At 43.1% G+C, this 14,776-nt stretch overlaps 1 protein-coding gene across 3 annotated transcripts in view; it reads right to left on the bottom strand.

Annotated features, from left to right (window-relative positions):
• The window catches only part of OTUD6B (OTU deubiquitinase 6B), a 175,308-nt gene that overhangs the window by 78,871 nt on the left and 81,661 nt on the right, over positions 1–14,776 (bottom strand). For all 3 annotated transcript variants that reach the window (XR_013610508.1, XM_078687055.1, XM_078687053.1), the window contains exon 4: positions 13,455–13,767. Coding sequence is in view for 2 of the 3 variants with exons in the window: in XM_078687055.1 (XP_078543181.1) it covers positions 13,455–13,767 (313 nt within the window). In the remaining variant the exon portion in view is untranslated. The remainder of the gene's footprint in view (positions 1–13,454; positions 13,768–14,776) is intronic.

Raw genomic sequence — 14,776 nt, 5'->3', positions numbered from 1 at the left:
GTTTTTATGGCGCTCCAACATATTAAAAATTGCAATTCTCCCGAAGTTCATGTATATCTTCAACACGGTCCCTTTAGAGTTCAGAAAAGAATGGTTTACTAAATTGCAGGGGGAGTTGAGTAGTTTTGTATGGGCTTCAAAAGGAGTGAGAATAGCAGGGAAGAAGCTTCGATGAAACCCCCCCCCCCCCCAAAAAAAAACTAACAAGGAAGGATAGCGAGTCCCGATCTATTTGAATACTATAGAGCTTTCCAAGTTAAAAACATGAGGGTTTTATTAAAAGAATACCACACTTACCCAACATTCTTACAAGCAAAGTCATACACAGAAGATAATCCTTATTTATACGAATTTGGACACCCAAAGTGCTTCAAAAAAATAAAGTTAAAGGTTTTATGGTCAGCAGCTAAATTAAGGTATCAAGTAAGAAGAACATTGAAAACCCCATATTATAGCAATTTTGCGCCAATATGAGCTTCCCCAGTAACTCCAGAGTGTCTGAAAGACATTCTGGCTATCCCACTGGAAAAAGAAGGCATAAAGAAATGGAGACAACTACTGGAAGGCAATGTGTTATTGGAGTGGAATCAACTTCTAAATAGTACTAAAGGCTCATTAGCAAAATTTAAACCTTACCAATTAACAAGCTGGACAAAAACCCTTGAGGGAAATGAAACAGGAAACCAAGAATTGGAACGGAAAATACAAGGAAATGAGGTGTAAAAAAATAAATTTCAATTTGGTATTGGTCATTAATAGCAGCCAGGGGGGAAGACTCTTTTACTACCTAGATCTGGGGGAAGGATCTGCAATCGCTGGATGCCCAGGAAACATGGCAAGTATCTATGTCAATGTGTTGGTATACTATTAAATCCGCCTATCTCAGAAAAAAACATCTCTTCACCATACACAGAAGATACTGGACGCCGAAAAGACTCTCCAAATTAAATATACATAAGACGAGAAGCTGCCCTAAGTACAGAGAACAGATGGTGGACGATATACACATGTTTCGGCAGTGCCCTCAACTCCATGGCTTCTGGAACCAAGTGGTTAAGATCCTCACTGAAGTAATGGGTCAAGTAACAGAGGTAAGCATAGATTTAGTTATATTTGGGGTTAAATTGCATAATGATGGTCCCCCATTTTAGGTAAGAAGCATACAAATCTTCTGTTTGTACTAATTTTATCACCTAGATGTGAGATATACATCAAATGGATTTATCCAGATCCACCTACTCAGTGTGAGTGGGTAACTTCTTTTCAAAAGATAAATAAGCTAGATCGGGTGGGAGGCAAAGTAAATGAATTAGATTTTGGGATATCTGGGAGCCTTTACAGTCTAAACAGGTCTGAAATATTGTTGGTACTCCCGGTTGTCCTATGATTAAGCAATATAGCAATAAGGCTGCAAGCAAGGGTCTTGCATTATTGGCCACAGATGGCGATCTCCCCGAGCCAAAGGAACGTGAATAAAATGGGGTCCCGCCAGAAGAGCTGGATCACTACATACCCCCCACAAAAATAATGTATGGATCCGAGACAGAACAGATCGATATCGCCCCCCCCCCCCCGATACCTCCTACTACTAATTTTATTGCGCAATGGCGACATATGTACAATGTAGAATTTGGAGGAATAAAAGTTAGTTATAATTAGAAATTTAGCATTTATAATAATATATGTAAGAGAAGGATGGCAGAGCTCCCAAAGCAGCTATAAACAAGTGTAAACAAGAAACATTATCTACTGAAATGTCTGTTGCAAGTGTTTAAAATGAATATGAAAACAAGTTACTTACCTGTAACTACGGTTATCCAGTATTGGTATCTTTCATAGATTCACATGCCTGAATCATTCCCCGTCGACGAGGCGTGAGTCCCACGGTAAATAAAAAGCAGTCCAAAAGCACTTTGTAGTAGTAGTAGGCCCTAGGAATAGGCGTGAGGCCTAAATTATAGTAGCCTATCTACCTCATTATGTAAAAAAGACCAAAGTCTTTGTTCCAACCAATCAGCTCACAGCACCCTCCAGAACCCTCTCTGCAGAGCCAGCTCTCCTCAGATTTTCGTAGCACAAGTGGGAACAAGTATCCCAATCATAGAGAACTGACTCTCCGGGGAGGAGGGTGGGTGCATGTGAATCTATGAAAGATACCAATACTGGATAACCGTAGTTACAGGTAAGTAACTTGTTTTCTTATCCAGTATTGGGGTATCTTTCATAGATTCACATGCCTGAATCAGAATAGTAAGCAGTAAACCTGGCAAAGTCGGTTGCGGACGGTGGGAGACTTATTGTAGTGCACCCCCATGAATGTACCGTTAACAACCAACAATCGGCTAGAGATTGACCTATTAACAAGTCAACTTCCGAACCAACATAGAAATCATGTAATTTCCTACAGGAAAGGAACCTTAGTATCATAGAAACTCAGTATATGATAACACATGTCTGTATATTATAAACAACAAATTGAATTGTATATACTTTTTAAGAAATGAGCCTATGTTAGAACCTGAATGTATTCCTATGGAAACATGTGGCGTAAAAACGGTTTGGCCCACTGCCGCATCATTCTGATTTGCTGATTGTAGGCAGTAATGTTTTGTAAACGTGTGGACATTCTTCCATGTCGCAGCACGACACATGTTTTCAAGCGTCACCCCTGCAAACAAAGCTGCAGATGCTGCCACAGCTCTTGTGGAATGAGATCGAACAGACCTTGTCAATGGTCGTTTAGCCTTGATGTGACAGAACTGGATGGCAGAGGCTATCCATCTAGAAAACGTAGCTTTAGTGACCGCTATACCCAATGTAATCTGGCCATAAGTCACAAACAGATCTGATTTTCTAAAAGTCCTGGTTCTGTGGAGTAGAAGTTTAAGCATCTTTTGATGTCTAAAGAATGCAATGTTCTATCCACTGGGGTTGAAGGATTTGGAAAGAAAACATGCATGTCCTTAATCTTACTGGTTCTTTAGAGTGAAATTGTGTCAGTACCCTAGAAATGAACCCAGGATTCGACCAAAGGGTGACATAGTTCTGAGGAAAATGTAAAAGTGAGGTGTTCTTTATAGTGAAAGCTTAGATTTCACGAACCCTTTTTTGCAAAGTAAGAGCCAGTAAATGGGCAACCTTCCAGGTGAGGAATCTGAGAGCTGGTTTATGGATCAGCTCAAATGTACACTGCATTAACCGCCCTAGCAATGCCGAGTGCTCACTCTGGGAGGGTGCTCGCACTGGAGAGAAAGGCTCGGAAAAGCCCTTTCATAAACTGTCTGACAAGCGCCGAAGAGCAGACAAAAGAAAAACTAACATTTCCTAATTCAGGAAAGAGCAGCAAGACGCATTTTGTTTCTTGAAGAAAAACTAAGCCCAGACTTGGCTAGAAGAGCAGATAATGGAGAACTTGTTCTGCAGTAACTGTAATTGAGTGAATTGCTATCACCTCACACTAACCGCAAAATCGCTTCCATTTGAGGCGATAAGCCTTGATTGTGCCTTGGGCACGAGAATTGGCCAAAATTTCACAACAGTTCTTTGAAACGTTGATGCCCTTGAACTCTAACAAATGATAAGCTGTGCGTGCAATAGTAATGACTGTGGATCCGGACGAACCACTTGATCTCCGTCCCCTGACAAAATCGTAGGCCCAAGCCGCAGCCGAATGGGCTTGTCTATAAACAATAGCAGAAGTTCCGAGAACCAATATTGGCCAACGGGCTGCAATCGGAATCAGATGGTAACCTTGCAGCTTCATCTTGCAGAACACCTTCGGAACCAATGGTATTGGGGGAAAACTCATACGCACAAACCCCTGACCCTTGCATGGACAGGGCATTCCCTCTTGGTTCCTGTTAAGGAAACATGCTGACATAATATCGGCCGTCCTTGTTCTCTCTGAATGCAAATGGATCCCGTGCCAGATTAACCCAAACTTGGAAAAACTGGGTTCACCTGTCCCTTTTCCGGCGTCCACTCGTGACAGTCCGACTGAGACATGCTCAGAGCATTGTGGAGAGCCCTGACGTGTTTGGCTCTCAAGACATCTTGTGCAATGCAACTCCTTCGCACAATTCCTGAACCTCTTGCGAGAGTATAGCAGATTTAGTTTCTCCTTGTGTATTGATATAAGACATGCGGATGGTGTTTGCGGGCTGTACTGGCACAGACAAACCCTCAATCCTCAAGCGAAATGCTTGGGGAACAGAACAGCATTGTGGAGCTCAAGCCTGTTGATCTGCTGTTGTCGTTGTCTATGAGACTATGCCTGCCAATGACCTCCCCATCCTTCCATGGAGGCCTCAATTGTTAAAACAAACCCTGGAATGGTTTGCAGGAACGTGCGGCCCTGGGCAATATTCTCTGTCTGCGACCAGCAATGTACAGGATTGATCATGCACGGAGTAACCTTGATGGTATCATCGAACGAACCCTTTGGTTATTGATCTTGAAATTGTAGTTCTATCTGAAAAGGTGTCATTTTGAGCCATGCTAATGGTATGAGATGTATCGCTGAAGAGCACATCTTCAGGAACAAAACAAACATTTGAACTGAAACTGACCTTATGAAGTTAACCTTGCCCATTTTTTAAAACACAACTGGTGGTCGTGTGACAAGAATGCTTTGTTGTGGATTGTGCCTAAACCTGCTCCGAGAAAATACATTTACTTGGAGAGGACCTAACTGCAATATGCTGTCGTCGAGAATCAGCCCCAGAGAAAAAATTAGATGGGTACATCTACTGTGGCAATCCTGATTTCGTGTTCAGAAGGACCTTTAAGCAGCCAATCGTCTAGACAGGGGAACACTTGCATTCCTCAAGATCTCAATGTTGCTGCCACTAGTACCAAGAACTTCTTGAAAGGCTCTTGGTGACGATCTCAGCCCAAACGGGAGCACTACGCACCTAAAATGGGCGTCAGCCGCGTGAAAGCGAAAATATTCGTGCTGTTTTGGGTGGACAAGTATGTGGAAATTCGCACCCTCTCCATCCAGAGAAGCCATAAAATATTCTTTGTTTAAATAACATAATTGTTGTGAAAACGAGGGGGAGGGGGACCCCTGGGCGGAGTAGTATATGGCTGATTGATGAATTCCATGGAGTGGCCATTGGTTACTAGGTTTAGAACACATTGGTCCGATATAGTTCCTTGTTGCTTGGAAACAAAAACCTGAAACCTTCAGGACCACTCGAGAAAAGGATAAAATGATTGGAACCTTGTGGTGATCATGGCCTCCTGTTAGTGTCTCAGTCTGGATACTTAAATCTCGTTCGTGACGGGAGAAAGTAGACAGACTATCTACAGAAAGATGCCTGGCTGCAAGGCTGTACTGAGATTGACACTGTTCATCCGATTGGTTTTGGTATCTTCCTCTTGATGAAAACCCCTTTATCACGCTTCTTTGAAAGATCCGCGCCCATATTAAAGGGTGCTTAATGATCGTGCATTATCAATGCCTGGTTTTATAACTAAGGGGCTTCATTCAAATGTTTAGCAAACCGACAACTCCTCATCATAGGCCATGCCTAGAAAACTTCGCTCAGGGCTGAAGGTAGCGGCTTTAAGCCATTCCTGGCGTGCGCTTTCCAACAGAATCTTTCCTGCATCCCGCCTTCGGTCCTCAGGAATGAGGTCATTGAAATTCGCTATTGTCAACCACATAGGACGATCATAGAAACCGATCAAGGATAAAAGATTGTCAGCTCTACTAGAGGCCACTGCCAAAGTAGAGAAATTATTATCCTTATTATTATCATTTTTAAGGTTCAGACGACATCCTTCTTTGTAAGGCGGTGTGGAGATAGGCATTGCAGGATTTTAGATGGCTAATGAGCAGTCTGTGAAGTTACTGAATCTGGTCGAACAGTAGCCTATCAAATTGGATGGGCTGCTAGTAGGTACACATTATTTCTATTCTATGCGCAGAGAAACTGCTGGAATAGACTTAGTCTATTATACGTACCACTCTTGTGATGCATACCTCCTCTAAACCATGAAGGATATATTCTGTTTGCCTGTAGTTGGCAGTGAAAATCTAGCTGTTGCCCACTACGTTAAGAATATATATGATGCTCTTACCGCTGAAGCCATCTCAGCCAATCTCATGATCGAATTTGTCATAGACATGGTCATGTAAGCGGGGTAATTGCAGACTAGCACGACATCATAGATGACCGTCATGAGCAACCCTTCCAAACGAGGCTGTCAGACGACAGCCATATACAATGCCATTGAAGATGAGGCAGTCATAAGTGAGGGCATCCGTAGATGAGGGTTACAAATGGGGCCATTTGCCCTTCGTAGATGAGGCCATCGGTAGATGCGGCCATTGGTAGATGAGATCATCAGGAGATGAGGCCATTGGTAGATAAAACCATTGATAGACAGAGCCATTGACAGACTAGGTCATTGGTAGACGAGACCATTGTAAGACAAGGCCATTGGCATACAAGGCCATTATTCGAGCCAGCCCTTTACAGAGGAAGCCATTGGTAGACGAGGCCATTGGTGGTAAACGTGGCCATTGGTAAACGTGGCCATTGTTAGTGAATGATGCTGTCATAGAAGACAGTCATAGCAAGACCATAATAGATGAGGTTAAAATAGGTGATATCCTCTGTAGATGAGGCACTCATAGATGAGGCAATTGAATGATGGTCAGCCATAGATGATACCATGCATAGATGGAGCCATGTGTAGTATAGACCATGCACAAATGAAGCCATATGTATATGAAGCTACCTTGATAAAGTTGTCATAGACTTCCGTCGTAGCTAGGCATTGCCATTGTAGATGACACTATCAAAAATCAGCAGTCATATATGAGGCCGTCATCAATGTGCGGCCGTCGTCGACGACCGTCGTAGACGAGGCCCGTCGTCGACGACCGTCGTAGACGAGGCCCGTCGTCGACGACCATCGTAGACGAGGCCCGTCGTCGACGACCATCGTAGACGAGGCCCGTCGTCGACGACCGTCGTAGACGAGGCCCATCGTAGACGAGGCCCGTCGTCGACAACCGTCGTAGACGAAGCCCGTCGTAGACGACCGTCGTAGACGAGGCCAGTCGTAGACGAGGCCCGTCGTCGACGACTGTCGTAGACGCTGCAGTCAACGACGACCGTTGTAGACGAAGCTGTCGTCGACGACCACCGTAGATGAGGCGGTCGTCGACAACCCTCGTAGAAGAGGCCATCGTCGACGACCATCGAGGAGGAGGCCGTCGTCGACGATCATCGTAGATGAGGATAACTTTGGTGAGGCAGTAATATTAGACATGGAGATATTTGGTATATACTCCTAATGTCCGGCAAGAGAGCTTCCCTGATGTAGCGTCAGGGATGAAAAAAGGGAGTTGTATCCTCTGTGAGAAATGCCTATAAAGGCTCAAAGAGAATCTTATGGCTCTTATGCGCGCCCTCAGTAGCGCGACTTCTCCCTTCGACCTCACCTCATCCTCCTCAGAAGTGGCAGGTTTTTATGCGCGCCCTCAGTAGGCTCCTGGCGCGACTTCTCCCTTCTACCTCTCCTCATCCTCCTCAGAAGTGGCCGGTAAAAGTCTCTGACCCAAAGCGGCCTCATCTCTCAGAACGTGAGAGTTATTGAGGAAAAGGTTAGACATAAATCATAGTCTATTACCTTATTTACTGCCATTCTGCCATATTACCGCCTTAATTGGGTCAGAGAAATGAAGTATGAGCTTGTAATCCAAAAAGAAGTAAAACTGAAGAAAAAACTGAGCAGAGCTCAGGGAGACTCCCTTCACCCACGACGTGCGGTGAAAATCTGTGGAGAGCTGGCTCTGCAGAGAGGGTTCTGGAGGGTGCTGTGAGCTGATTGGTTGGAGCAAAGACTTTGGTCTTTTTTACATAATGAGGTAGATAGGCTACTATAATTTAGGCCTCACGCCTATTCCTAGGGCCTACTACTACTACAAAGTGCTTTTGCACTGCTTTTTTATTTACCGTGGGACTCCCGCCTCGTCGACGGGGAATGATTCAGGCATGTGAATCTATGAAAGATACCCCAATACTGGATAAGTATATTGTTCAGCTACAAGAAAAAAGCGATGGGTTTAAATAAAAAGGAAGGGCCAATAAGGGATTTGTACAGTAACTGAAGGATTGAGCTGAAGTGAATTTAGGATATCTTATTAAATTCTGGTAAATTAGAAAAACTAACACTAAACAGCAAAAATGTAATTAAGTACTTACAAAAAGGAATTTAGGTTAACTTGCTCAATGAATTAAACCAATTTAATAAAACAGGATGTATTTTTTATTTAAAACATGGAAAGTCTCCAAAAGATATGAATTCTCTTAAGTGGTTGGCATTTGTGCCCGAAGGGCCACCAGTTTAGCAAACAGTTGTTTGTTAGATTACATCATTCAAGACAGCAGGATGCAGTAGACAAGCTAAATGAACATGTTATCGGAAGGCGGGCCCACTGAGAGTGGTAGAGTGGTCTCAGCAGTCACCCAGAAGGAGAACAAAGAGAATAGCTCACAGAACCATATTACTGAATAGGTTGCCCAGTCAGACTGTGCCAGTGTGCAGTGTCAGTGGGTGCGACTGGCACCAACTACATCCATCTAAGATAGTGCACATGCTGCAGATATCAGAACAGAGTGGTGGTATGGTCCACAGTTTTGAGTACGTTACTACCCTCTGCTTAAGCTCAACAGTCACCGAAAGAATAAATACATTTGTGTTTCATTAGGTGGATTTCCTATTGCTATGACTGTAAAACATCTCGGGATTACCATGGTGCTTGCTAGCCTCGCATGCACCCTAGATTTAATTCTGATGTTAAGTCATGTGGCCTGCAGGCTTAAATCGCTTATGAGGAAAACTGGTTCCCTTCGCTCCTTCACGATCACACAACTCTGAGAACTCCCGTCTTCGATAGAAACCAAAAGTGTCGTTCGGCTAATTAACACTGTTCCTGTTTGTCTGCACCAAGTCACAGAAGGCCAAACTCCGCAAACACAGTTTATGTAAATCAGCTGATGAAAAATTAGTTAAAGACTGGTACTCCTCGAAGTTGTATACCTTTGGCATACACAAAAAAAAAATAGATCTGGGAGCTTTGCACAGAAGACGGAGTTAACACTGATCAAAATGGACTAAAGTGTCTTTTTGTCGGTATGACCTCTTTAACGCGAAAGGGGAATTGGAAGTAGGATACTTATGTTGCTGTGACGTAATTTCTTTTGAAACACATTGGCATAGCCAATAGGTCTCGCCTTTGGGACCTCATAATGTTTAGGTATACAGCACAATATCCTTGGTGCAACAATATCAACTGTTGCATGGCTAAACACTTACAAGGTCCCAAAGGCGAGACCTATTGGCTATGCTAATGCTTGCTTAAAGGGGTCTTGAAACAGGTCTCTATCGTGCTCTGTTTTGTGCCCTGGTACAGGCGGTCCGTTTTTGTACGGACTGCAGTGACAGCCGGCACATCGATGTGCGCGTGCTCACACTGCTCACTTCTCATTACTGGAGAAGTTACGGCATGACGTAATTCCAGGTGAGCATAATAAGGGAAGGGAAATCCTTTAAAGAGAGCCATTTTCTCTCTGGATTTCCCTTCTCTTTTTGAAATTCAGGAGCAGCAACTTTGTTGTGGTGTCACCAGGGCTTTAAGTGCAAGCTTTTTCAATAGTATATACAAGCCATAGTTGCTGCTTATTTATCTTATGCAGTTAACAACCATTGACAAAGCCAATAGTACGGACTTGTAGGTCTGATGTTACTTGTTGTATCAGATATCTGGATGCAATGATCGAAACAGCAAAACACAAGTCCAGCGGCACACTATACTAAGCACAGATCTTTAGCTTAGGTGTTTTTAAGCCATGCCCTTAATTCCATTGGTCACACCCCTTTGAGAGACCCCCCAGTTTTTTCATCCCACTTAAAGATCTGCCTATTACTCTAATGTAGACGACCCCAAGACCTCGGGCTGCCCCACCCGGTCATTTAGGAATGCAAACGAAAAAAAAACGCCATACGCAAGCCAAGCATATCACAGGTGTTGTGAGCTAAGGTATTTATCTCGACCACAGATGGCAGCGGAATCACATTCTTTAAAATGAAGAAAAAAACACTTTACTGTATTCAAACAAAACAACCACCATTTAAAAAAACGCACCAATTTCGCAGTCAACAAAGGCCCCGGCATTCTATTCTATTAAGCAGTCATGAAGAGCAGTCGCCCGCGAGAAAATAAGTGTTGGCTTAGTCGATCTGATAGGGCCGGTATCAGCGAGAGGAGAGGGCCCCCGCGCCTTCCAATGCGATCCGGCGGCGGGGAGCACGTCTTTAAGGGAATGACAATCCCTTCTGCTCCGGGCTGTGTCGCCAAGAGGAATAAGTCAGCGCGTCAAAGGTTTAAAACTCTGAAACAATTAATAAAACTGCCAAGCAAGAAATGGGTAGGAGAGTGGACGAGGCGGGGCCGGTTGAAGCGATGAAGAAACGAGGACAAGAGCTGTATTTTTTTTTTTAGCGCGACACACTAATGTGAAGGCACGGGAGTGGCCGGGATGTGCAGGGGGCTACCTACTTACGCATTCTACAAACACAGCCGAACTAAGCTGTAAAGCTGTAAAGGTGGAAGTCAGAAATATGTGTTTGCTCGGGCATAATCTTGCAGAGCTCCCGAACACATCAGTGCGGGTGGGGAGAGGGACTACAGCTTTTACAAGAATGGAATACTGAATAACTATAAAACATAGTCCCAGACAAAAAGCATATACATCACTGAAAATATAATGGTTAAGCTTCAGCTAATATTCCGTAGGTATGCGTGCGTTTGATCAGGTTACCAAACAGACAAGCAATGGCCGCGCGCCGTGAAGGCGACACGGCCGCGCGGCGCGAAACTGAAATGCAAATGAAGGGTGGACGAGGAGGGAGTGGGAGAAGGGAGGGGTTAGTGGAGGGGATTCAGGCGTTCGCTGTAAGGCTTAATGAGCCATTGCAGAGGCAGCTGTGCACGTCGCGAGCGCTTGTGCGCATAACAGCAAGCTGGTGGCTGGCAAAGCCTGTGGGTAGCACTTTAAAAATCCGCTTACTAAATGTCTCGCATGAGACAGCGCATGCACTGGCTCTAGCGAGACCTAAAAAAAATATTTTTAAAAAGTGCAGTGGCCCAATTTATTTTCTTACGATCACAAACCAGTGTTGATGATTGCTGTGCTTACTGACTAAAATACTGCCCAGGCTGTTAATCTATTCAGGAGCACAAAATAATCTCCCCGATCCAATATGGCTTCCGGCCAGGCCACTCCACCATCTCACAGTGCCTCAACTTGTATATGGTCTTGGGAAAATACACTTTGGCACGCCAGGGTACAATTCACATGGCCTTTATGGACCTCTCCTCAGCCTTCGACTGTGTTGACCGGGCTAAGCTCTGGGAGGTCATGGGCAACATGGGTGTGGAGCAAAATCTTGTTAACTTACTGGCGGACTTACACCAGGACACCCAGGCCAACGTACGGTACTCCCAGGATCTAAAGGTAACTAGGGACTTCGGAGTACATCGGGGTGTCAGACAGGGGTGCATTTTGGCCCCGTTTCTTTTTAATTTATATATTAATAATTTGGAGGAGAATCTTTTAAATATAGGTGCAGACTACCCCTATGTCGGGCGCAAAGGGTTACCTGTCTTACTTTATGCGGATGACGCCGTTTTGTTGGCTAGGACTGCAAAAAGGCTTCAATCTCTACTTGACACCTTTTTTAGCTTCATGAAATCCCGAGAACTTGCCATTAACAACACAAAATTATTTGTAATGAATGCGGGAAAGGTTATAAGAAGACGTTCTCATTTCATGTTAATGGGGAGAAGATTCCTACAACAAAAACCTTTTCATATCTGGGTGTCTTGTTCGACAACCAGTTGAAATGGGGCCCTGCAGTCAATAGGAAAAGGGGGGAGATGATTCAGGCAAATGCGGCCATTTTTAACCTTGCCAGGAAAATGGGCAAAACCCCAATTGCCGCGCTGTTAAAAATGTATCAGGCCAAGAGCGTGGCGGTAGGCTGCTATGGAAGTGAGTTATGGGGGCACACAGCAGTCAATGACCTTATGGTGGCAGAAAATAATTTTCTGAAACAGCTGCTGGGAGTTCCTAGGGGAACTGCCAGCTTTATAGTGCATGAAGAATTAGGCACTTCCTTTCTAAGTGATACCATAGCGCTACGACCATTAATTTGCTGGTTAAAATGTTGGCTAAACAAAGACCTGCCTCTAAATCACCAACTGCTGAGAGAAGCTTTATGCTGGGATAATATGCTTAAAATCCCGTGGTTAAAATATCTAAAAGTTTGCTTCTCCAGACTGGGGCGCCCAGAGCTCTTTGTAAACCCGGACTATTATTACACCTGAGGTAGAGTTTGTGAGGAATTTTTTATACCTCTCACAGCATTTGTATCGTGAGGAGGTGGAACTAAATAAATGCAGTGTCCGGAATTATGTTGTTCTGAAATCTACACCAAGTATGGAACCCTATTTGTCCTGGCCGATGTCGGGCTATGATCGTTATTTGTTAACCAGGTTCCGTCTGGACTTTTTCCACCTATTGCTAGCTGTTCCAAAAGGCAGCTACCGAGGCCAAGTGCTACCACCCTGCGGCTGCGACAACGTGTCTCCGCAGGATCTGGTGCACTTTTTATTTATTTGTCCTTTTTATGATATACCTCGGGGGTTTTATGTTAAGCCTATTCTTAAAAAATTTAATTTTAACCAAGTTAGAACTGCACTTTGGTATTTACAGCTGCTAACTCACGAATGGACTTTATTTCTAATTGGCTTCTTAAAATTGGCCATACAATTTAGAAATAGCATGGAGGGTTAATTGCCTAGAACTGTTGTTAATGTTGTATCTGATTAACGGTGATTGTAAACTCTGGATATGTGGCTTTTAGATATCTGATTTTATTTGTGTTTTTATTAAAATGTGCTTTTTTGGTTGTTTTTTTATGAATAACCGAATAAAGATTTTGACTATGACTAAACTACTGACTATTCTTGATTCCACCCTATGTTGCATTCATCCATAATCCTACACTCCAGTCCCTTAACCTCACTCCTCTGGGTGGTTTTTCATTCCTGTTTTCTCACTTTCTCAGTTTCCTAGATTTGTCGGCCTCTTTCTTTTACTGCTTTTCTCTTGCTGAGCCAAAGTTTAATGATTAAAATAAGTCATGGTCTGCAAAACGAGTGCCCACCACCTGCATACACACATTAAGCACTGCTTTTATGAAACAACCAAAGAAAGAATTTGTAAAGAAATAAGTGTGTACACTGGGACGAGTTCAAAGTAATGTGACAGGAGATTAACTGAGTTAATCAGAACTTTGTGTCAAAAACTTAACACTTCACCAAAACTAACTGTAGACAATTGCAGGGTTTTGTAAGACATGGCACTAACCTGGTGTATACATATCTCCAGTACTAGGATTTGTTGAAAACGGCAAGAAATCGGAAATGTGTTTTCGCATGTACTCTGCAGTTTGACGTCTTAGATTGGAAACCGTCCAACTACTGTCTCGCTCCTTTACCTGGTCCTCAACTGCTCTGTACATGCAGTGGCCATCTGAAGCAATCTGTTTAATACACAGTTTTCTAGCTGCGAGAATGAGAGAAAGTTGTTGGTTTTCAAGGTGCCTGGCTCCAGATAAATTTTCAATTTCAGCCTCTGCGATCCGTTCGTCCCTTTCCTTTTCAAAGGCAGCTTTCTTCTCCTAGGAATTATACAATTCATTGCGAAAGTAAATATTAATTTCCAATATGTTTCACAATGTACTTTGAAAATATATGATAGACACATGGCATTTTGATCAATTTTCTTAGTAGAATAACAGTAGAGGGGTACAATTTGCCCATACAGATTGCACATTTTTCAATAAGGTATCTTCCTTTATAATAATTTGTCCATTTATATGAACGCGACAGTCAACAAAAGTATACTGGAATTATTTTTGAGGAACAACTTTTTTGCCGATTTCATTTTTGGAGTGTGATAAGATGAATGTTTGGCAAACATAGTTTTCAAATGTTTTTCTAGCCTATGTGACTGAAAGGAAGGTAAGATATAAGATACTTACTTGTAACTATTGTTCTTTATCACTGGAATCTTTCATATATTCACATTTCTACCATTCCATGTAGTTGGCTGGAATGCTCAAGTAATTCCAGACAGAAGTGAGCTATATTAAAAAGCCTTCATGAAAAGAACAGAGATTTTCGTGTCACATTCAACTCATGCCTAAACTTCGGCCAATGATATCAATGTACAGAGTAGCCCTCTCAACCGAGAGACCAATCTAGTTCAGATTTGGTAGTACACGCATGTAAGACATGAAGAGGTCAACTTAAGGAAAACATGAATAGGGATCTTTGTGTGTAAATTTATGACCCAAACCAATGATGGAGAATTGTAGTTACACACAAGAAACTAATTTGTGCTTCAAAAATTTACTAGATTTTTCTCATATTCAAATGGTTTATTATGAATAGTGAGCAGTACAAAGCTAAACACTTAACAGAAAAGGTAGGCGGGTAAGCAGTCTAACGAAGAACCACCAATTCTTCATCTACATATGTCCAGGCAGTATATTTTGCAAATGTAGCTCTACTTCTCCAAGTGGCTGTTCTGTAGATGTCAGACAATGACTTCTTACCAGGTACAGTATAACTAGTCAAGAAAGAGTAAAATTGGGGACGTGACTAACCGCAGAGGAAGATTGCCGC

The sequence above is a fragment of the Lissotriton helveticus genome, chromosome 4_1 (assembly GCF_964261635.1).
Source record: "Lissotriton helveticus chromosome 4_1, aLisHel1.1, whole genome shotgun sequence".
NCBI classification, from domain to species: Eukaryota; Metazoa; Chordata; class Amphibia; order Caudata; family Salamandridae; genus Lissotriton; species Lissotriton helveticus.
The sequence above is the reverse complement of the archived record's forward strand: the minus strand, read 5'-3'. Positions and strand labels throughout refer to the sequence as shown.